The sequence below is a fragment of the Macaca thibetana genome, chromosome 8, assembly GCF_024542745.1.
Source record: "Macaca thibetana thibetana isolate TM-01 chromosome 8, ASM2454274v1, whole genome shotgun sequence".
NCBI lineage: Eukaryota > Metazoa > Chordata > Mammalia > Primates > Cercopithecidae > Macaca > Macaca thibetana.
In genome coordinates this window covers 70512514-70531214 of record NC_065585.1, presented here as the reverse complement: position 1 = coordinate 70531214, position 18701 = coordinate 70512514, and the positions used below count along the sequence as shown (strand labels likewise).

At 41.9% G+C, this 18701-nt stretch overlaps 2 protein-coding genes across 8 annotated transcripts in view; one reads left to right on the top strand and one right to left on the bottom strand.

The window, feature by feature from the left end:
- The window catches only part of JPH1 (junctophilin 1), an 80272-nt gene extending 67724 nt beyond the window's left edge, over positions 1 to 12548 (bottom strand). For 3 of the 5 annotated variants that reach the window (XM_050802297.1, XM_050802298.1, XM_050802301.1), the window contains exons 1-2: positions 11920 to 12449; positions 5854 to 6613 (exon numbers count right to left, since the gene is read on the bottom strand). In XM_050802297.1, coding sequence (XP_050658254.1) covers positions 5854 to 6613; positions 11920 to 12298 — 1139 coding nt within the window. In that variant the 5' untranslated portion in view covers positions 12299 to 12449. Of the gene's footprint in view, positions 1 to 5853; positions 6614 to 11919 lie in introns of all 5 variants that reach the window. The other 2 variants (XM_050802299.1, XM_050802300.1) reach the window with 1 other exon arrangement.
- Positions 11785 to 18701, top strand: part of GDAP1 (ganglioside induced differentiation associated protein 1) — a 46067-nt gene continuing 39150 nt past the window's right edge. The window contains exon 1 of one of the 3 annotated variants that reach the window (XM_050802308.1): positions 11785 to 11972. The gene's annotated coding sequence lies outside the window, so the exon portion shown is untranslated. Of the gene's footprint in view, positions 11973 to 12096; positions 12119 to 12891; positions 12914 to 18701 lie in introns of those variants that run through there. The other 2 variants (XM_050802310.1, XM_050802309.1) reach the window with 2 other exon arrangements.

The window sequence follows — 18701 nt, the reverse complement described above, 5'->3', positions numbered from 1 at the left end:
TTCATTCATTCTCCAAATATTTACTAGAGCACTTACTAACGTGTTTTGATCTAAGCTCACTGCTGGGTGTACAAAAGTGAGCAAAGTTGACTTCAGAGTCAGCCCATCCTTCCCAATCTAGTTGGGGTGAGAGAGATTCAACAAATACCGTGAAATTAAGTATCAGTTTAGACCTAAGGGACCTAGGCTTAAAGCAGAGTGAGGACCCAGCAGCCCAAGGATCCAGCCAGAGGGAGCAGGGACAGGGGCTGAGACCTTCTTTCCAACAGAAAGCAAGCTGGCATGGTTGAACCATTCTGAGTATGGGGGAGGAGGGGAGATCTGCGTGAAAATGCAATATATCCTTTTTCATGCAAACATATGGGGGATGGTTTTTTAAAAATCCTACAGGAAAAGTATGTATCATTTTTATGTTTAAGTCCAAAACTGGCAAACATGGCATCCAACCTTAGTTCTGGGCTGAACAGGGAGCAAAAGAGACTCCCTCCTAAGATTACATGTCTAGGTAGCCCCAATCATCACCTGAAGTGCCAGTAATGGTCAGGGAATGGTTGGCAAAAGGAGCAGCAGAGTCCCATGTGACTGGCCACCTATCCTCATCACTGACACTTTCTGGTAGTACGGGGAGCCTGCTCAGCTGAGTACCAATGAGCTTCACTAGCTTAAGTGAGGCTGGTCAGAGTTAGTCAAATTTTGCAAAATGGAGCAGTTACCTATTAACTTGCTAACCTCCTCACTTTATAGTATTTCTTCTTATCTGTCTAATATAACACAGCCAGTACAAGCAAAGGCTTGTGGTTCTCAATTGCTTGAGGCCAGCTCTCTCCCACTCCTCCTACATCTTCTATCTTCTTGCAAGATAATTATTTCTTCTAATATTCAGATCACACCAAGCTCTGCTTCTGTCCACACCTCTTCCTAAGTGATCTGTTCATTTCCACAGATGTGGAGGTCTCTAAGGGTCACTTCTTATTTGCTTTCTCAACCAAATGTCTTACCTTAACATTCTTTCTTAAAGTATTTTTCTCAAGGAGTAGTGACATCTTCGAACATCTCATTTAAGGAATTACTGAAGATAAGAGTCGATGGAGTAAAAATTGGCGAAATGAGAAATATAGTTGAAATGAGAAATACAGTTAAAATGACAGGAACAGCTGAAGGAATTAAGGAGGCAAAAGCTAAGGGAATGAAAACTGAATGCCTAAGAAATAGAGCGCAAACAACAGGGACGGTGGGATGTTCTCGGGCAGAGCCTCAGTCCCTGCCTCTGAATGTGAGGGACTTGGACCAGATAATCTCTCTTGCCCTTTCCAGATCTGAAATTAGGGGCCTTCAGTCTCCTCTATCAAAACAGATTCTGCTTATTACAGTTTCTAGAAAGTAAATTCGCATATTGGGGGATCCAATTCTAAGTTATAAGGCTCTAGTTATAGTTTAGGGCTCTAAAACAGCACTCCAGTTACTCAAAAGGGTCTGCTTGGCCAAATTACCATCAAGGGTGCACAAAGGAAATACCATGGAGCCTGAGCTTAGGAACTGGCTCCACTCTCCCCAGTTCTAACATCTATCTGTCAGAGTGGCACCTTCATCTAAGAGCAGAGCAGCTGGGATCCAGAACTAGAGGTGGTATGTCAGCTACTGGCATGGAGCGGTCTCAGTAGCTGCTAGGTATACTCATTTCTTGAGATATTTAGAGTTGCTCTTCCACCTTTTGAACATTTCTTAAAAAAAAAAAATGTTGACACTCTCAATCCCAGATGATGATTTGTACCCTCAGTACTATGACAAAAGGGAAATAAAATTTTGTAAATCTTACAAACACAGTGCCTTTTGGAGCAGAGCAGAGGACGAAAAATAAGTCCCAGGAGTCAGTAAATTATAACTATCTCTTATGGTCTTGACTCTAAGTGTTAATCCACTGGAATCTATTAAATACTCTATATCAACTATGTGATATCTACTATCTACTGTTATGTCATCCGCATAGTCCTTGATCTGTCGGAATTATACAGGGGCCCATAATAAGCCTTCTGAAACAAGCCTCCTGTATGTGTTTACTGCGGAGTAACACAACTCCCTCTTCAGAGAAACAAAGCAAAGGTCCACAGATCACCATGCTTTCAGGAATCTTCGGGCCAAAGATGGTAGGTTCTGCGTCTCCTGGAGACATTATTGGAGAATATAATTGTTTTCCCTTAGAGTCAACCCGAACCTTTGCTTCAAGATAAAATAGGATGATGGTACAAGGGTGCGTCCATTTCCCTGGGACTTAAATAATAAATAAAAGTCCCTAAAGCATAAGAAATAACATAAATGAAATGAAAACATTACAGGGAGTGTTGGGATCTTGGGGACAGCCTCAGTCCCTGTCTCTGAATGTGAGTGGCTTGGACGAGATGCTCTCTCTTGGCCTTTCCAGATCTGAAACTGGGGGCCTTCAGTCTTCTCTACCATGCCATCCTTCCACCTGAGTCTCCTGAGTAGCCGGGACTACAGGCGTACGCCACCACACCCGGCTAATTTTCTTATTTTTTGTAGAGACGTGGTCTCACTATGTTGCCGAGAATAGTGATTTACACCAACTGGGTGGACAAACTGAATAGTAGATTACTATTCATTGATCATCTCCTTTTGTTGCTAATGATGAACTGTGACTTCAACAGCAGCAGCTGCCAAGAGACTTAGTTTCTAGTTTTTTTTCTGTGTGCACTGGGCTAGGTGGGAAGAGTATCATCTTATGTTCTTACATTTTCAGTAGTTTTAAAAACAAAAACATTGATAATAGCAACCACAGAGGAGTCATATAGATGTTCTGTACAGATACTGTGTAGATCTTCTGGCATTAGAGCCATGGTTAATGACAATAACGTAGCTAAAAGTCCTATCTCCCAGGCAGCAAATCTTGAAAGAATCTTTTCTTATTTTTAAGGGTTTTAAAAGACTGTAGGACTCTAAAATCAGAGCTATTATAAGGGAAATGTCATTCCTTTAACTGCTTTCTCCAAAAACAAGTTACAAAGCTCTAATTGGAAGTATTCATTGTATAATAGTAAGGTATCTGGGAAAATGACTAAAACAATGAAGGTAAGTAAAATATAGAAGGTTAATTGAATATTTTTAAGCTGTTGATTGTGTCATCCGAACAGTATTTTATTTATTGTGGTAAGAACACTTAACATGAGACCTACCTTCTTAACAAATTCTTTTTCTTGTTTGGTTTTTTTTTTGAGACAGGGTCTTGCTGTGACACTCAGGCTGGAGTGCAGTGGCGCAATCACGGCTCACTGCAGTCTCGACCTCTGGGGCTCAAGTCATCCTCTCACCTCAGTCTCCTGAATAGCTAGGACTACAGGTATGCACCACCATGTCCCGCTAATTTTCTTATTTTTTGTAGAGACGGGGGTCTCACTATGTTGCAGAGATTGGTCTTGAACTCCTGGGCTCGAGAGATCCTTCTGCCTCAGCATCCCAAAGTGCTAGTATTATAAGCATGTACCATAGCACCGGGCCTTGACAAAGTCTTCAATGCAAAATACAGTATTGTTAAGTATAGGCACAATGTTGTAGTGCAGATCTTTACAACTTACTTATCTTGAGTAACTGAAACTTTGTATCCATTGAACAGCAACCTTCCATTTTCCCCACCCTACAGTCCCTGGCAACCACCACTTCACTCTAGGTTTCTATGAGTTTGATCATTTTAGATAAAGTCAGGTCACTGCAGTATTTGATTAAGTGAGACCATGCAGTATTTGTTTTTCTGTGACTGGCCTCTTTCATTTGCATAATGAATTAAGCATTTTAAACATAGCTAAGTGAAATCTTTATGAAGTAACTAACTGGCTAAAAGTGTAAGGTCTTAAACTAAAGATCTCTTGGTTATAACTACACAATACAGTATTCCCAAATGAAATACTACTACCCCCAAAAGACTTTCAACAGAGAGAACATGGCTAGGACTCAGATGAGAGTTTTACGATACTAGCATAATCAGAGATCATCTCTGCATTGCTAGTCGCTTTCTGTTATATGAACTCCTCCAATGGAAACTAATCACAAGTTGTTTGCTAAAGTGTTCTGCACAGGTTCATTTTTCACCTGCCAAGACTGATCTGCCTTTAGCATATCACTAAGTTGTAAAGAGAAAACAACATGGAAGAATCCAAGTGTGCATTTAAAATTAGAGGTTAGGGCCTAACAACATGTATATCACTAGGTCTAAAAGTAAGCCAGCAAGATTAGATGTGCTGAGTATCTGATCCATAAGCAAACTGAAAAGCAAAGTAGATCCAAAACTGTGATCTGAAGTAAAAGATGCCTGGTAGAGAAGACAGGAGAGAGAGAGACCTTTCATGAAAGTTTGTGCTGATTAACAAAAAATACTAGCTTTGAAATGAAATTAGTTTGGGATAAAGATGAAAACCTTGAAGCCTTTTAACATAATATATAATATTATATCTAAAAGTAATGCAAAAAATGCAACCTTATTTAGTAGCCCTACTTATTTTTCAAGTAGGGGCATTTAAAAAAAAGAACTCTAGAAGTTGAACCATATGATGTCACCATTTTTTTTTTTTTTTTGTACATTAAGAAGTTCGAACAGTGGAAATTTCATTATGGCTCCACCAAAAAAAAAAAAAAAAGGGGGAGGTTCATTAATTCAATGCCAATAACAAAAACTTGAAGACATGCTAACATTTTGTGGTTTCAAAAGGGCGTTTACTTCTGTGGAAGAGTGTTATTGAAGCAGAAACAGGATTTTTAACATTCTATGCTAAATTTATGCTTCAAGTCTTACAAAGCTGTGGCTAGTCAGTACCCACTTAAATAAGACTAAAAATAAAATTTTCCATTTATAACCACACCTTTTTCTTTTTGTCTCACCTATAATATCCTTCCCTAATAGAACTTTATTCCCCACAGATTTCTCCATCCCTCTTGCTGGATCCCTGAAACCAGCTATTAATGGTAAAACTTCAAGCACATAGTCCTTCTGTGCCCACACATACACCCCACTTGTCAATCTATTATTCACCGGTTTTCTCCTACTCACTCCAGCCCTTCTCTACTGCTCTTCTTTCTTCCAACCTTGGCACATTGAGAGTCCCATCTGTCCATGTCAGGTTGTAGGTTCTCTCCACCCCTTTCCTTTTAATACACCAGTGACCTAATCTCTTCTGCATAGAATGTGGCGATTCTCCTAGGTCTCTTTGCCTTTCCCATATAGTTGTTGTTTTAAACAATGCATGCCAGATTTTCTCATGTTATTTTCCACTTTTGCCATATGTAGATTTTGGTGGCTGTCTCAAAACCAATTTTACCTATAAGACTTCATAGAATCTGAATTGTATAAGCTAGGCTTAGTGTGCATACCTCCAATGTAAATATCTGAATAAAGATACACGTCTATACTAGGTATGTTTCTACGTGGATTGCTATTTTCTTTTGGCACACAAAACACAATGCTTTCTATGGCAGCATTTCAGAGGTCCTTCTTAAAACAAGGAAAAAAAAAAAAAAAAAAAGAAAAGAAAAGAAAACAGCAACTTCCTGGGCTCAGGAAGATGAGCACAAGGTCTCAGTGAACTCCCTCACGCTATTTAATATGAGGGAAGTAATTTAGAATGGGAAGGGGAGCTCAAAGTGCCTTCAACATTTTTTGACAATGGGAAGTTGCAGAACAGTGCAGGTACATTTCTGACTTTGACTCTACTGAGTGTAATCATTTTCCACCTTTGATTTTTTTAGCAGTTGTAGAACGCATTTAGCAATGTCACCGGCAGACAAACATAATATTTGATACTCCATTGTTCGGACCAACCCGGCAAAACCAACCACCCTGCATTTACTTACCTTGAATTTGCTATTTCCACTTTGGTTCTCGCCATGGCAGCTGCCCTTTGGGCGCCTTCAATTGCTCTGTCCACCTTCTCCCTAGTTTTTGTGTGTCTTATTGGTATAAGCTGCTTCCTTATCCCACGGACCAGAATATTATTTTTGTATTTTCCCTCTTCTTTGGAGCCGTCAGGAAACACGGTACAGCCATATCCATGCCTCTTGTTATTTGCCCACTCCCCTTCATACTTCATGCCATTGGAGCGCTCGCTAACGCCGAAGCCGTTGCGCTTGTCGTTCTTCCACTCGCCCATGTAGGTTTCCGTGGTGGTGGCGTCCACGTGGTCTTCCACCGGGCAAAAATCACAATCTACATCGCCGAAGCTGATCGTGGAGTTGGCATCGCTGGAACTAATTCTGCTCATGGCCGCGTCGCTGCGGACAGAGCTGCGCTTGCTTGAGATGGAAGACTTTGATTCGGACTTGCGGAGTTTCATGCTTCCGAGAAGTGAGCCCCTCCGGAAAAGGCCGCCCTTCTTCTTGCCCGCTAGCTCAGCGTCTGCGTGGAAGTTGAGCACGAAACCACCGCGGGTACCAGCCGGGCTGTCAGCGGCAGCCGCGGCGTCGTGGAGCACGCTGCCGTTGCTCTGCTCGCTGCGCAGCGAGGCCAGCGAGGTGCGCAGCGGCGAGCGTATCACCGTGGCCATGCCGTAGGGCACGCTCTGGCGCACTCCGTAGCCATGCCGCATACCTCCAGCCCACTGGCCCTGGTAGGTACCTTGGAGAGACCGCAAGAAAGCACCGTGAGTCGGCGGCAGAAGCTGCGCAATCACCTGCACCATCCAGCCCACACTGGCGCAGGCCTGCCCAAGGTCAAATCTGACCATTTCCAAGTCAACCCTGGAGGATACTTTGCATCCACTTGTGAATCCCCGCCCTGTAATTTTGGGGGTAAGGTTTTAATGTCATTGCACAGAATTTTCCAGTAGTCAGATAATTTTTGCTTTTCATTAAAAAATTTATGCAAGTATTTCAGAGGAAAACCAGTACTTTCTAATACAAAAAGTGAACACTGGAAAACAACATTCTCCTCTGAAATTAATGCATCAAAAATTCCTCTTAGGAAGAAGACAAGGAAACAGGAGAATATGAAATGAATTCTATTTGTACATTTTATTCTAATATTACTAATTTAGCTGGAAAACGCTAAAAAATGACTTTTAGGTCTATGTCAGTATAACATTCCAAAAAGCACAGAGGCTTAAATCTGAATACTTGGGACACAGTCATCAAATGAACGTCTTAAATTTTCTGCTACATTCAGCATCTCTTTTTTTAGTGTAGAGAAAACTGTTGAATATTCAGGATTATCATTTGAATTTGGGTGAACCTTTTTGAGCTAAGAGTGAATTGACAACCATAATATATATTATGAATACAGTGAACTATTATAAAAAAAATGAGCAATTTAACATTTTTGTGCTTCTAAGTGAAAAGGTCAAAGCTTTGTGCCATGTCATTTGCCAAATCTCTGCATCCTCTATGGATTTTCCTAGCTGCCACTGCATTGTAAATCACACCACAGACTAGAAGCACCCTGAGGGCAGAATTACTTCATACCAGAACACAAAATTCTCATGTGTCCTGTGGTCTGTGTTTGTGGACAGAGGGTGTTTGATGACTATGTTGACATTAAAAAGCTATGGTGGCTAAAAGGTATACCCTTTACCCTTGGAGAAACTGATGTAAGGCCAGATGAAATCTTTTACTGTTACCATTTTGGACTTCATCTCAGAGAAAAGGTATATTTGACACTATTACAATGTTGATACCAGATCACTCTGTCAACAAATATTATGCTTTTTCAGGATAATCTGTCATCTAAAGCATTTGTAGTGAATATTTTGCTACTAAATAAATAAACAAAGACATTAAAAAATAACCTGGTACAGGTTTTAAAATAATCTTAGGAGGAAATGAATGTTAAATTAGGGAATTTAGAAGTTTCTTTTCAAAATCAAGGCCATTTCCTTTAATTAAGGGTAAATTTTAATTTACAGTATCCCTCAAAAGAAGCTATCTGGAAAATTTTAAATGTAATTACTTCTGTGTTATTCATAACAATTCACAATGTCAGAGAAAACAAATAATGATTAGTCTGTCTTGACCTCTTTCCATTTCTGATTATATAGATCTACCCTGCAGTCACTTTGCATTTTATATTGCCATGTACAGATTTCCACTGCATGGCATATATTCATTTTTAAAACACTGAGCAAAAATGCTAGTGGTTTTATATAACTGTGTCAACAATGGCTGGTTATTTCATTGCACTTAAAAGTTAAAACCATAACGACTCCCAAGTCAACAGTTTTGACCAATTTCAAGACTACCTTCTCTTTTTGTTCATTCTGACGTAGGTGACATAGGCAATAGTAGATATACAATGAAATACTAAGTGGGTCTGGTACTCTGTCATATTCTGGGTAGATGTGAAGTCTTAACCTGACATCTATGAACTTCTGAGGAGGTGGGTGGCCCATAGTTTTCTCCGAAAGATTAACCCAAGAGGATAAGATAGTCATGTAAAACATTTCAGGCTAAGAAGATTCCTACTGAATATTGGCCATCTCCAAATACCGCCATCTCAACAGGAATGGGAATGGAATTCTTAGGAAATTTTGACTTTGATTTTTCCTTTGCCTAGACGGGTAAAATTTAAATTCTAGAATGAAAGTTTCACAATCTGGCTTGAACATACTAAAATAAACCACCTTATTTTTAATATTTTGTTGGTTAAAAGAAAGCTGTAATCATATCCTCCTAACTTTTGTCTAGAGTGACAAGTTAATTTTGCTAGAACAATTTGCAGAGATGTTGTCTGATATCAATAAGTATCTACACTTTTAAAATACAACCATACCATCTTGGTAAATGTTTAACACTGATGGAAAATTAACAGCTAGTTTCCTTAAACTGTTATCTTCAAAAATACGACTAGTACAGTATTTAGAATTTCCAAAAAAGTATGGCTTGAAAATCCAAGCTGTTTAAGGCAACAGCAATAATTAGAAAGTTTAAGTCTCTGCTTAACTGTCAAACAGGGAAGGGGGGACAAGAGCATTGGCCACATTCCTCTCCCATTTTGTTAAATCACAGTATATGAAAGAATTCCTCCACCGAATTGCTAGAAACCAATTTACAGTCAAACTGTTAGCAGTTCATCTGAAATTTAAAATAGGTTTAGTTTAGTCAATGAACCTAGGAAAAAAAAGGGCCTATTTCTTTATGAAGCAGGTGGGTTCCAACTTCTCCCTGCTGCTCAAATAAAGTTCTAATTAGTTCCTCTTGATTCCTAAAATGTAGATGCATATTTCACAAGTATAAAAATTACTTTTACCAGTTTTAAACTGTGTTCATTTGGGAGCTAATTTTTAAGATTTAGTCGTTTTAACTACACAATCTTGTAGTGGAAGGCATCCAGTTTAGGAGTTTCAGTCAAATCTGCACTGCACTATGCCAAACTTCAGTTTATATGCTCTGAATGGGTATGTGCAAATATGCATCTAGTTAACAAAACATTATGTTTTCCCAGAAATTTTCAATAGTTTTACGGCAAGTGAAAAACAAAGTACAGATCAGAATTAGCACAAAAAATTCTGGGCACCTAGATTTGGATTTCATGAGTATGAGACTAACGTATTGTTGATATTCAGGGGGTTTCTATTTCAGCAACATATCATACACAAATCACTAATAAAATAAGTGATACTTCTCATATGAAATTACTGCTTCCTTCCTCCTCCAGTTTAATGTCACCACAAAAAAACACGGAATCAGATTTTCCCTGAATCTGATACAGGGTGTACAGGGATGGACATGTGGCGATGGGGAAAGTGGAGACAAAAACAAGCTAACTCCTTAGTGAGAACAGCAGAAAACAAGCTAATTTTTTTGTGATATTCCTATTTTGGCCAAAACCTTTGTATGAAATAAGTTATAGCAATACACTTGCTTTAGACTCCCCTTTTATGATTGAGGACTTTCTAATGAAATAAAGTTACATATGAGACAGCAGAAAATCCATTAGCACAGAGTAGACATTCAGCTGTGATTTTTAAGGTTTTTCTTCCTAACTGTAGCATATTAGATTTTTTTTGGTAGAAGAAGAAAACCGCAGTACCACCTAGCATGATGCCAAGTTTTAAGTTTTTTTTGTTTTTTTAAGTTTATTTTAAAACTGAAGGCAGATTATTCATAAAATCATTCTGGAGACTTATTTGGGCTTCTACAACATGTACACAGACAACCTCTACTGTGCTATATATATTTTGATTACTAGGTATAATGAATACTCTAAACCAAGAGAGTGTGTTTAATGAATAGCATCTTTAAAAGAAGACTCTTTCCAACTTTCCAAAACTGAAGAGAACCATCCCTGGCCTTCTTAAAAGATTATAAAACAATGCACACATTTAAAAAAATAAATTTTGCCTTCTACTTTTGAGCATGGAATTTAGTTATACAGTAGAGCTGGGGCCTCCAACAAAATCCAGTCACAAACTAATATATTTATAGCGCTGTCAACCAGGTACTTTATGCCCATTCAGAACATTTAAGGGTCCTAATTAACTATTGTGAAACTCGGTACTCAGCCCCACAGAAAAGTATTAGAGAACGTTTTTTTCTTTTAATCCATGAGAACCATACACTTAATTTATACTGTAGGATGAAAAGATGTCCTTTTTAGCAAGTTCTACCATTCTGCCATTTTGCATTTGAAACACGGCCCAAGTGTTCTGACTAAGTGAAGTGTACAAATTGTGTAAGCTTTTATATAAGCAATGGTATAAATGGGGTTGCAGTGGGCTGGAGAAACTTTTAATTACATCCCTTTAATATCCTCCAACTCTGAGCTGCTTAATTCCAAAAAGTGATGTCGCCTCCTACAACCCTTTTCAACTAAATATGATTATGTTTATCGGGAAATGCACTTTGCTAAAGCATAAGCTATCCATGAATATCTTTCTCAGCGTATTACACAAGGAGATTCATCAGGTTTTGACACCTGTTTCAGTAATGTATACTTTTCCTAATAAAAGAGGAACTTCTGTCCTGGTATATACACAATCCCTTTGGCAAATATTGTTGAATCTTAAAAGAAGGTGATCTTTGTTCACAGCCAGGCATACTGCTTAGGTCATACATAATGCAAATTTCTGTTTCAGTATTGCCATTCTCAGGAGTAAAGTAGCTGCTAACTTAGCAGCATAGGAACACACCTGCCAATTGTATTTTTTTCAACGTAGACTTCATTGCCCATTTCTAAAATATCTTGCTAGTAATTTGTCCAAGATCTCCAGGTCAGCAAAGACTGCTACTCTTTTAAGATCAATATTTTAAGGAATGGAATGAAAACTAGGAACTCTCACACTCTGAACTCCACCTGCATCAGGTGGCCTTTCTGCTCCCATAACTCGGACGTTTCCAAATGCACCCCCAAATAAGGTGCAATTCCCCAACATCCTAGTTACGGGGTTCTGGCTTCTATCTTTAGGCTACTAGAGGACCAGGAGCGAAATACGATTCCACGTGAAACCAATCCGGGGAGCGGTCAGCACGGACCTCCAGCCTCACCCGCTCAGGGTGTTCGCTCTAACTCCACGGGAGTGGCGATTTCAAACCCAGCCGGGAGAGGGAGGGATCAGGAACGTAATGTGACGGGCTCAAGTGACAGCGTCCTCTCTCCAGTCCAACCCTCCCGGGCGGCGCTCCCTCCCGGTGGCAGCGCAGCGCTGGCGCCGGCCAGGTACATTCACGCCTAGCTCCCCTGAGTGTGGACACACGGTCCGCTGGTCCGCTCCAAGAACGGGGTCAGATCCAGCCCTGGCGCCCCAGCCCTGGCGCCCCAGTCCGGCCCCAGCGCCGCCTCTGGGAAGGGCGGGCGCGGGCGGGAGGCGCCCCCAGGTGTTTTGGCGGGTTTCCGGACACGTGCGCCCGGCGTCCTCCTCACTTCCCCACAGCGAGGGCAGAGCCCACCGCACCAGCTCGCGGAGGAGCCGAGCCGCCCGCCACGCCGCTCACCTCCGTCCCCGTAGGTCTCCACGCCGTACCCGTCTTGCAGCCCGTTACTCCAGGTACCCTCGTAGCGAGCGGGGGTGCACAGGCTCTGCCGGACCCCGTAGCGCCCCTTGAAACCATGTGACCACTCCCCCCGGTACATCCACTTGCCCTTCGTCTCCACCCCCAGCCCGTGCCGCTTGCCCTGCGCCCAGTAGCCCTGGTAGGTATTGCCGCTGGGCCAGGTGTAGCCTCCGACAACCTCGAAGCCGTGCGACCAGGAGCCCGAGTACTCGCCCTGGCCTTTGGGCCCCGTGCAGATGCCATGCCCGTGCGCCTTGCCCTCCTCCCAGCCGCCGCAGTAGGTGCCGCCATCGTCGAAGTCGAACCTTCCGCCCGTCATTCGGGGGGCAGCCCCGGCGCGCTCCCCGCAGGGGCACGGACGCGGGCAGTGCTGGGCACGGCAGGGTGTAGCTCGGGGGTGGGGGCCCGGCGGGCGAGCTCACGACAGCGCCTTGGGCAGCTCGCGCCGCCGCTCGGCTCCAGTCCGACGCCGCCCCCGTCCTCCCTCCTCTTTTGCCGCCGCCACCGCCGCCTTCCTCCTCCTCCTCCTCCTTCGCCGCCGCCGCCCCGGCCAGCGCCGCGCGCGAGAGGACAGCCCAGGCTCCCGAGCGGACCTTCAGCTGCTCCCGCCCGCCCACGTGAGCCGGGCGCCGCCCCGCGCCCGCCCCTCGTCCCCTCCCCGGCCGCCGAGGCCCGGCCCCGCGGCGCTCCCGCCCCACCGGGCCCTGCCCCCAGCCCCGGGAGCCGCCACTTTCCCGGCGGGCGGGCGCGCGCGGGGACCGGCTGGCGCTCATGTGTTCTCGCAGTGGGATGCCGGTGGGAGGGCGAGTGTACCCGGGGACGCACGAGAATCCCTGCCTGGAGATGAAGGCGCGGCTGCCTGTGTGGGGGCTGCTCGCGGGCGCTGGAGCCTCCGGTTTTTGTGTTTGGGGTTTTTCAATGTGGTTAAGCTCCTGTGAGTGCGGCCACGTGTGTGTTGAGGGAAAACTCATTGTGTGCGTGTTTGTCTGCATGGGGTTTGTAGTTGCATTGTTTTCAGCGTTCCAACTTGTGTACTGTTGCATTTGTCATGCTCAGCTGTCATCGTGAATTGATATCTCCTAGATATATGTATGCATGTGATGTAAATCTGCGGCAGCCTAGATATAATTGTGCAGAGTGTTCTTTTACACCTACCCGTTTCAAAGCACACGTGTTTGCATTTATTTAATGAAGACACTGAGGGTGAGCAGTACAGTTTGAAAAAGCACAGAATATATTGGTTAGTTTTTTATTAATAGTGGTGAAGAGGATTTTTTAATCGGCCTTTGAAGCGGTACAGGATATTCCTTTTACATTAGAGCCTGCTCCCTCTCCTGTCTCGTTTATGCTTCTTAACAACCTTAGAGATTCTTGAGTTTGGAGCTGTGTGCCCAACAGGTAGACGGCTCGGTCTGTGTATATTGTATAAGTGTCTGGAATGCACACCTCTCCAGTGGTATCCACTGTTTGAGAAAGTAAACAAGTTTGCAAGGAGGAATATGGTAAGTAAAACACTGCTCTAAACTTGCAAAGAAACTGTGACCTACAAAACCAGGGACAGATGTCAGCTTATCTACTTTCTAGCTACAACACTGCTTTGTCGAATTCACTTTAGACAACTCTTCTAAACTTTTAAACCTCAATTTCACCATCTTCCGAATGGGAATGACAAGATTTGCTTTTCTTTCTATGTTAGGTAATAACTGAGTATATTGTGGCTTCAGTGCCAAACCAAAAATTAGAGATTTGGTAATAGGCAAGTTGAATCAGCATTGTCTCTGGTGAGAAAAAGCATTATTCTTCACTTCACCCTCAAAATACCCATGGGAGACACTTCTCCCGCGTTCACAGCCTAGGGTCTCAGGTTGGCCTCTCAAGGAAACTGATTTGAAGTGTATTCCTGTTATTTCTTAGACTGAGAGGCCTTTGGATGACTATGTGAGCATCAGAAGCTGCCAAAGGTTCTCTCACTAAGTATTTGATAATCAGATATAGATATAAGGACAGGTGTCAGGAAGACAGCCTGGGAAAAAGTAGACTAAACTGCACAGAAAAGGAACTCCAATTAACCTTGATTGCCTCTCTCTAAGGATGAAAGCCGACTTTTCCTGCTTATCTGGCTGAAAAACTGAAAGAAAAATCTCAGTTTATGCGGAACCAAATCACCAAAGAGAATTCGAAGCCCTCATCCATGGCACTGCCGGCAGAGTTGCCAGGAATAGTGCTTACCCTAGTGGCCTGAAATAATTATGCATCTCTCGAAGCATCTTGTCCTGGACTGGGGATTGATTTAGGCCGCTGGGAAGATGAGGGCCAGGGCTTTGCGGCTGAGCCATAATTCCACTTCCCTGTTAGGGGATACACCAGAATCAGGAGCTAATGTAGAAATATGTGTTCCCATATATTTTGAGGTTCTGTATAATATGAGAAAAGGTGTGGTTGGTCAAGTCAATATTTTGAATGGGGGAGTCTCTTTCTAAACTAAATTTCATCACAGAGTAGTCTTTGTCCCTTAACCTCTTTTTGTTGTTGGACCCACCCGGTGTGTTAGGACCCATATATGTTCTTTAAGGGGATAAATTTGGGAAACCTTTATGTATTTATTTATTACTCTTTCTAATTAGTTGTCATGTAAATGAGGGATTTTCTGGAACATACAGCATGAAATAAGTTTCCGGCTTCTGTAATGGATATCTAGTCCATTTGTGGTGTGAGGTGCACATACATCTGGTTTGAATATGGAGATTTGGGGAGGAAAAAAGACATGGCCATTTATTGCTTACTTTTCCTGTGGCTATCCCTAATAGATGCCTTGCGAAGAACCTTAATTAAAATGAGACTTTACCACCAGGTATCTATGATTAAATTTTAACAAATCTTAATCCTAGCCTAGCTCTGATGTTGACTTTCTTTATGAAAGAAAGTTAGTATTTTTGGTAAATTACTAAACAATTTTTGGCAAATGACCATATAGGCCATGCTTCCATTTACCAGCTGCCATCACAATGGAATGTTTCCCCAGTCACGAAGACGTATGTGTTCATGTAAGTGTTCAGGGTCAATAGTAATGGTTGGAGAAGACTGGGAGAGAGAACTAGGAAGAGGAAGAGGTGCTGAGAGTGATGGGGTAGCAGATAGTAGACAGTGGAATAATGTTGCAGTTTAATAGTCAGGGTTAATGTCCTTATTTTCCCTCTCCCTCTGAACCTTTGCCCTGGATAAGGGGGAGTTGAATTTAGCTTTAAGAAGGGATTAGTAAGAAGAGAATGTGAATGTTGGTTTGACAGGTGGAGTGGGAGAGGCCATGAAAATCCAGGGGCCAGCAACTGCCCTAGCAGTTTGTTTTCCTCCATGTTGAAAACCTAGTTACTATATAGTTCCATTCTAAAAAATTTTATAACATATTGTAAGCTATTTTGAGTGTGACTATGACCAATTAACAACATATTAGTAAGGATGTTTTGCTGGGATTTAATGATGTCTTTTAAAAAATGAAGGTGCATTTAAAAATTTATTGGTGACTTCATTTTATTTACATATTAGATTAATTATTGGTTGGATGAGGTGACTCTTGCCTGTAATCCCAGCACTTTGGGAGGCTGAGGCAGGAGGATCATTTAAGCCCAAGAGTTTGAGACCAGCCTGGGCAAAATAGGAAGACCCCCATCTCTAAAAAAGAAAAAAAAAAAAAAAGAAAGAAAGAAAAAAGACTGAGTATTGAGAGTTGTTAATAGAAACTTTACAAATGACTAAAAGCTAATCTGTATGTGTTTATCGTCTAAAGACCATGATTCAAAGTGTGTAGAAAAGCACATACAATTAAAATCACTTGATAGATAAGTCAAAAAGTATTAACATCCTGATTTATAAAATCAAATAATCAAAATTTGACTATTTGCAATATAGCATTCACAAACATTCAAGAAATTTGTCCATGATAAATATAAAAATTAAGAAATATGGTGAGAAACTTTGCAGGCAGCGTGAAATCAGAAGAGGAAGAGAATTCCAAGATTAATGGTCTTCAAATCTTTTGTGGTAACTACTGTGTGACAGATACCATACTAAGCTTTTCTTTACAGGTATGAATTCACTTAAATCTCATAATTGTAGATGATTTGTACTAGTCATACAACCATTTTACAGAAGGAGAAAATAAAGTTTAGCTTATTCATATGCCCAGAATTATTCAAGGTAGAAATGATTGAGGAAGGATTCAAACCCAGGTCTGTGTGACTTTAGAGGAGGTTCTTTATTCCTGTCCTTAATTGGAGAGAGGAAGAGAACACATTGAGAGCTTTCAAATGCTCAGCGGAGAACAAAAAGGTGTGGTAAAGATGACTTTTCTTTCTTATTTTTTTAGATTAGCTGCCTGGGTTAATGATAATGTTGCTGTCTAGATTTTTTTTTTCTTTTTTTAAGGGAGGAAGGACAGTAAATTACGGGAGCTGGGGAAGATATATTTATTTAGGAGAGAATGGTCCAGAAGTATACCCCAGAGATGATCAATAGGCAATTAGATAGGAGAGGTCAAAAATTAAAAATAAGTGGATAAGTAAATAATGCCCATTTTTCTCCTACCTCTGACAGCCGTTGTTCAGTAACACCCCCTTTTGAGACTTACACTATTCACTCAGGCCTCGGACATAGCCTGGACCTTACTTTGATCCAGCAAGTAAGGTCTGGTAAGGCCAACTCTCTGGAATTTGAGAGTAAAGGTCCAGCTGAAAATTGTAAACTGGGATTTTATAATTCCACTCTGACAGCATTCCCTCATTGCCACTGTCACTGAATACACCATTGGTTCTCATCAAAGTCCTCCATGCTACATAGCACAACTTTTCCCAAGCAACTTCCAGATGTTTATCGCCATCCTGGAGCCCATCTCCATCCCAGCTTTCTCCTGCTGAGCAGAGGACACTGTCTTCTGTCTTACAGAGGAAGAAGGAGCTAGGAACACTTGCATCTTTCCTCTCTTCAAAAACTTTACATAGGTTCCCATTTTCTTCCTGTTCCCATTCACCTGCCTCCAAGAGGAAAAGATATCCTTTTTCCTCCCCAGGTTCTGGGTCAGTTCCTTCTCTCTCTCTCTCTTAAGATGGAGTCTCACTCTGTCCCCCAGGCTGGAGTGGAGTGGTGCGATCTTGGCTCACCATAACCTCCGCTGCCTCCTGGGTTCAAGCAATTCTCCTGCCTCAGTCTCCCAAGTAGCTGGAACTACAGGTGTGTGCCACCACACCTGGCTAATTTTTGTATTTTTAGTAGAGACGGGGTTTCACCATGTTGGCCAGGCTGGTCTCGAACTCCTGACCTCAAGCAATCCACACGTCTTGGCCTCCCAACCTTCTTTCTTTTAAATATGCTTTAATTTGTTCTCTTTCAGCCAAAAAATGAGCTCTCGTGTTTTCCGTATTAAAACAGTCCTAATTTGCTGGTCTGCCATCTCCTTAAGTCTTCTATGTCCATACTTGAAACTGCAGATCTTGAAAGAATGTATTCTGGTCTTTACGTCCCCGCCTCTGATTTATGTACTACTTGATTTGGATTCTGTTCTCACCGGTCTAGTGAAGCTTGTCTAGCCATTGGGGACCTTCTGTTTGACAGATATGATGGTATCTCTTCAGTTCCTATCCTGCTAGTGGCAACAGTGAATTTGATACTTGTGAGCACTCATCTCCTTGGCTTCTGTGATGCCCATATCTCATGCTTCTCCTCTCCATCTTTATCTCCCACCACTTCAGCTTTGTCATTCCCTGTGTGTTTTTCTTCTTCTTATCCCTTTCTAGTCTCCTTAACTTTAGGTTATCCGTTGTATTCCAACTATTAGCCTCATGGTAGCAGAATTTTGTATAGTTGCTGGGTACTTGTTGGCTTGTCTTGTATAACTAGGCAATCCTGCCCTAGAAGCCAAGAGTCTGATTTAGAAATAGTCTAATTCTGCTCTAAAAACACCAGCTGAGCCTATTTAACTCTCAAGGGCAATGCTTTGGTTTCTTCTCATGATGTGTCTCTTGTGGCCCTCTGCCTCCTCTTCCTAATGGGGAAAGCTCCACATAGACGTGGACACCATCCGTGTCCAATGATGAGACTCACAGAGGGTTTCAGGAAAGTTCTAACAATAAAAAAGGTAACCTCAGATGAAAGGGAGAATTGAAAGAGTGGTAACTTGAAGACAGAGTGGATTGCAGGTCTGTATTAGAGATGTAGTGCCTGAACCAAACCACAAAATATATATTTATATGTATGTATATGTGTGCTTATGTTTATTCATCATATATATGCATACATGATTACTATCAGGTTTGGAGACATAGAGAAGTAAGGCTCAGCCTTTGCACTTAAGGATATAAAATATTTCTAAAGAGACATGAGATGAAAAAGAAAAATAATAAACATACAAGGGCGATAACTACAAGTAGCCAATAAGTGCCAAGTATCATAAGAGTTAAGAGGACAGAGTGATTTAATGGACTGCTATGGTTGAAACAATTTTGGGTAGTCAGTGGCACGTTGTTCATGGATATAGTAAAGGCATACCCTTCCAGATATTTATAATGCAATGATCTTCTTGAATTAAGAGGCACCCTACCAAGGGAAGGAATGAAGGGAAGGAAGGTTTACCACTCTTTCAAGTCTGTCTTTCAATCTGTGATTCTTTTTCAGGACTTCCTGAAAAAGAAGTCCCAGGAATCTGAGGAGACGTGGTGATGAGTTCATCTCTC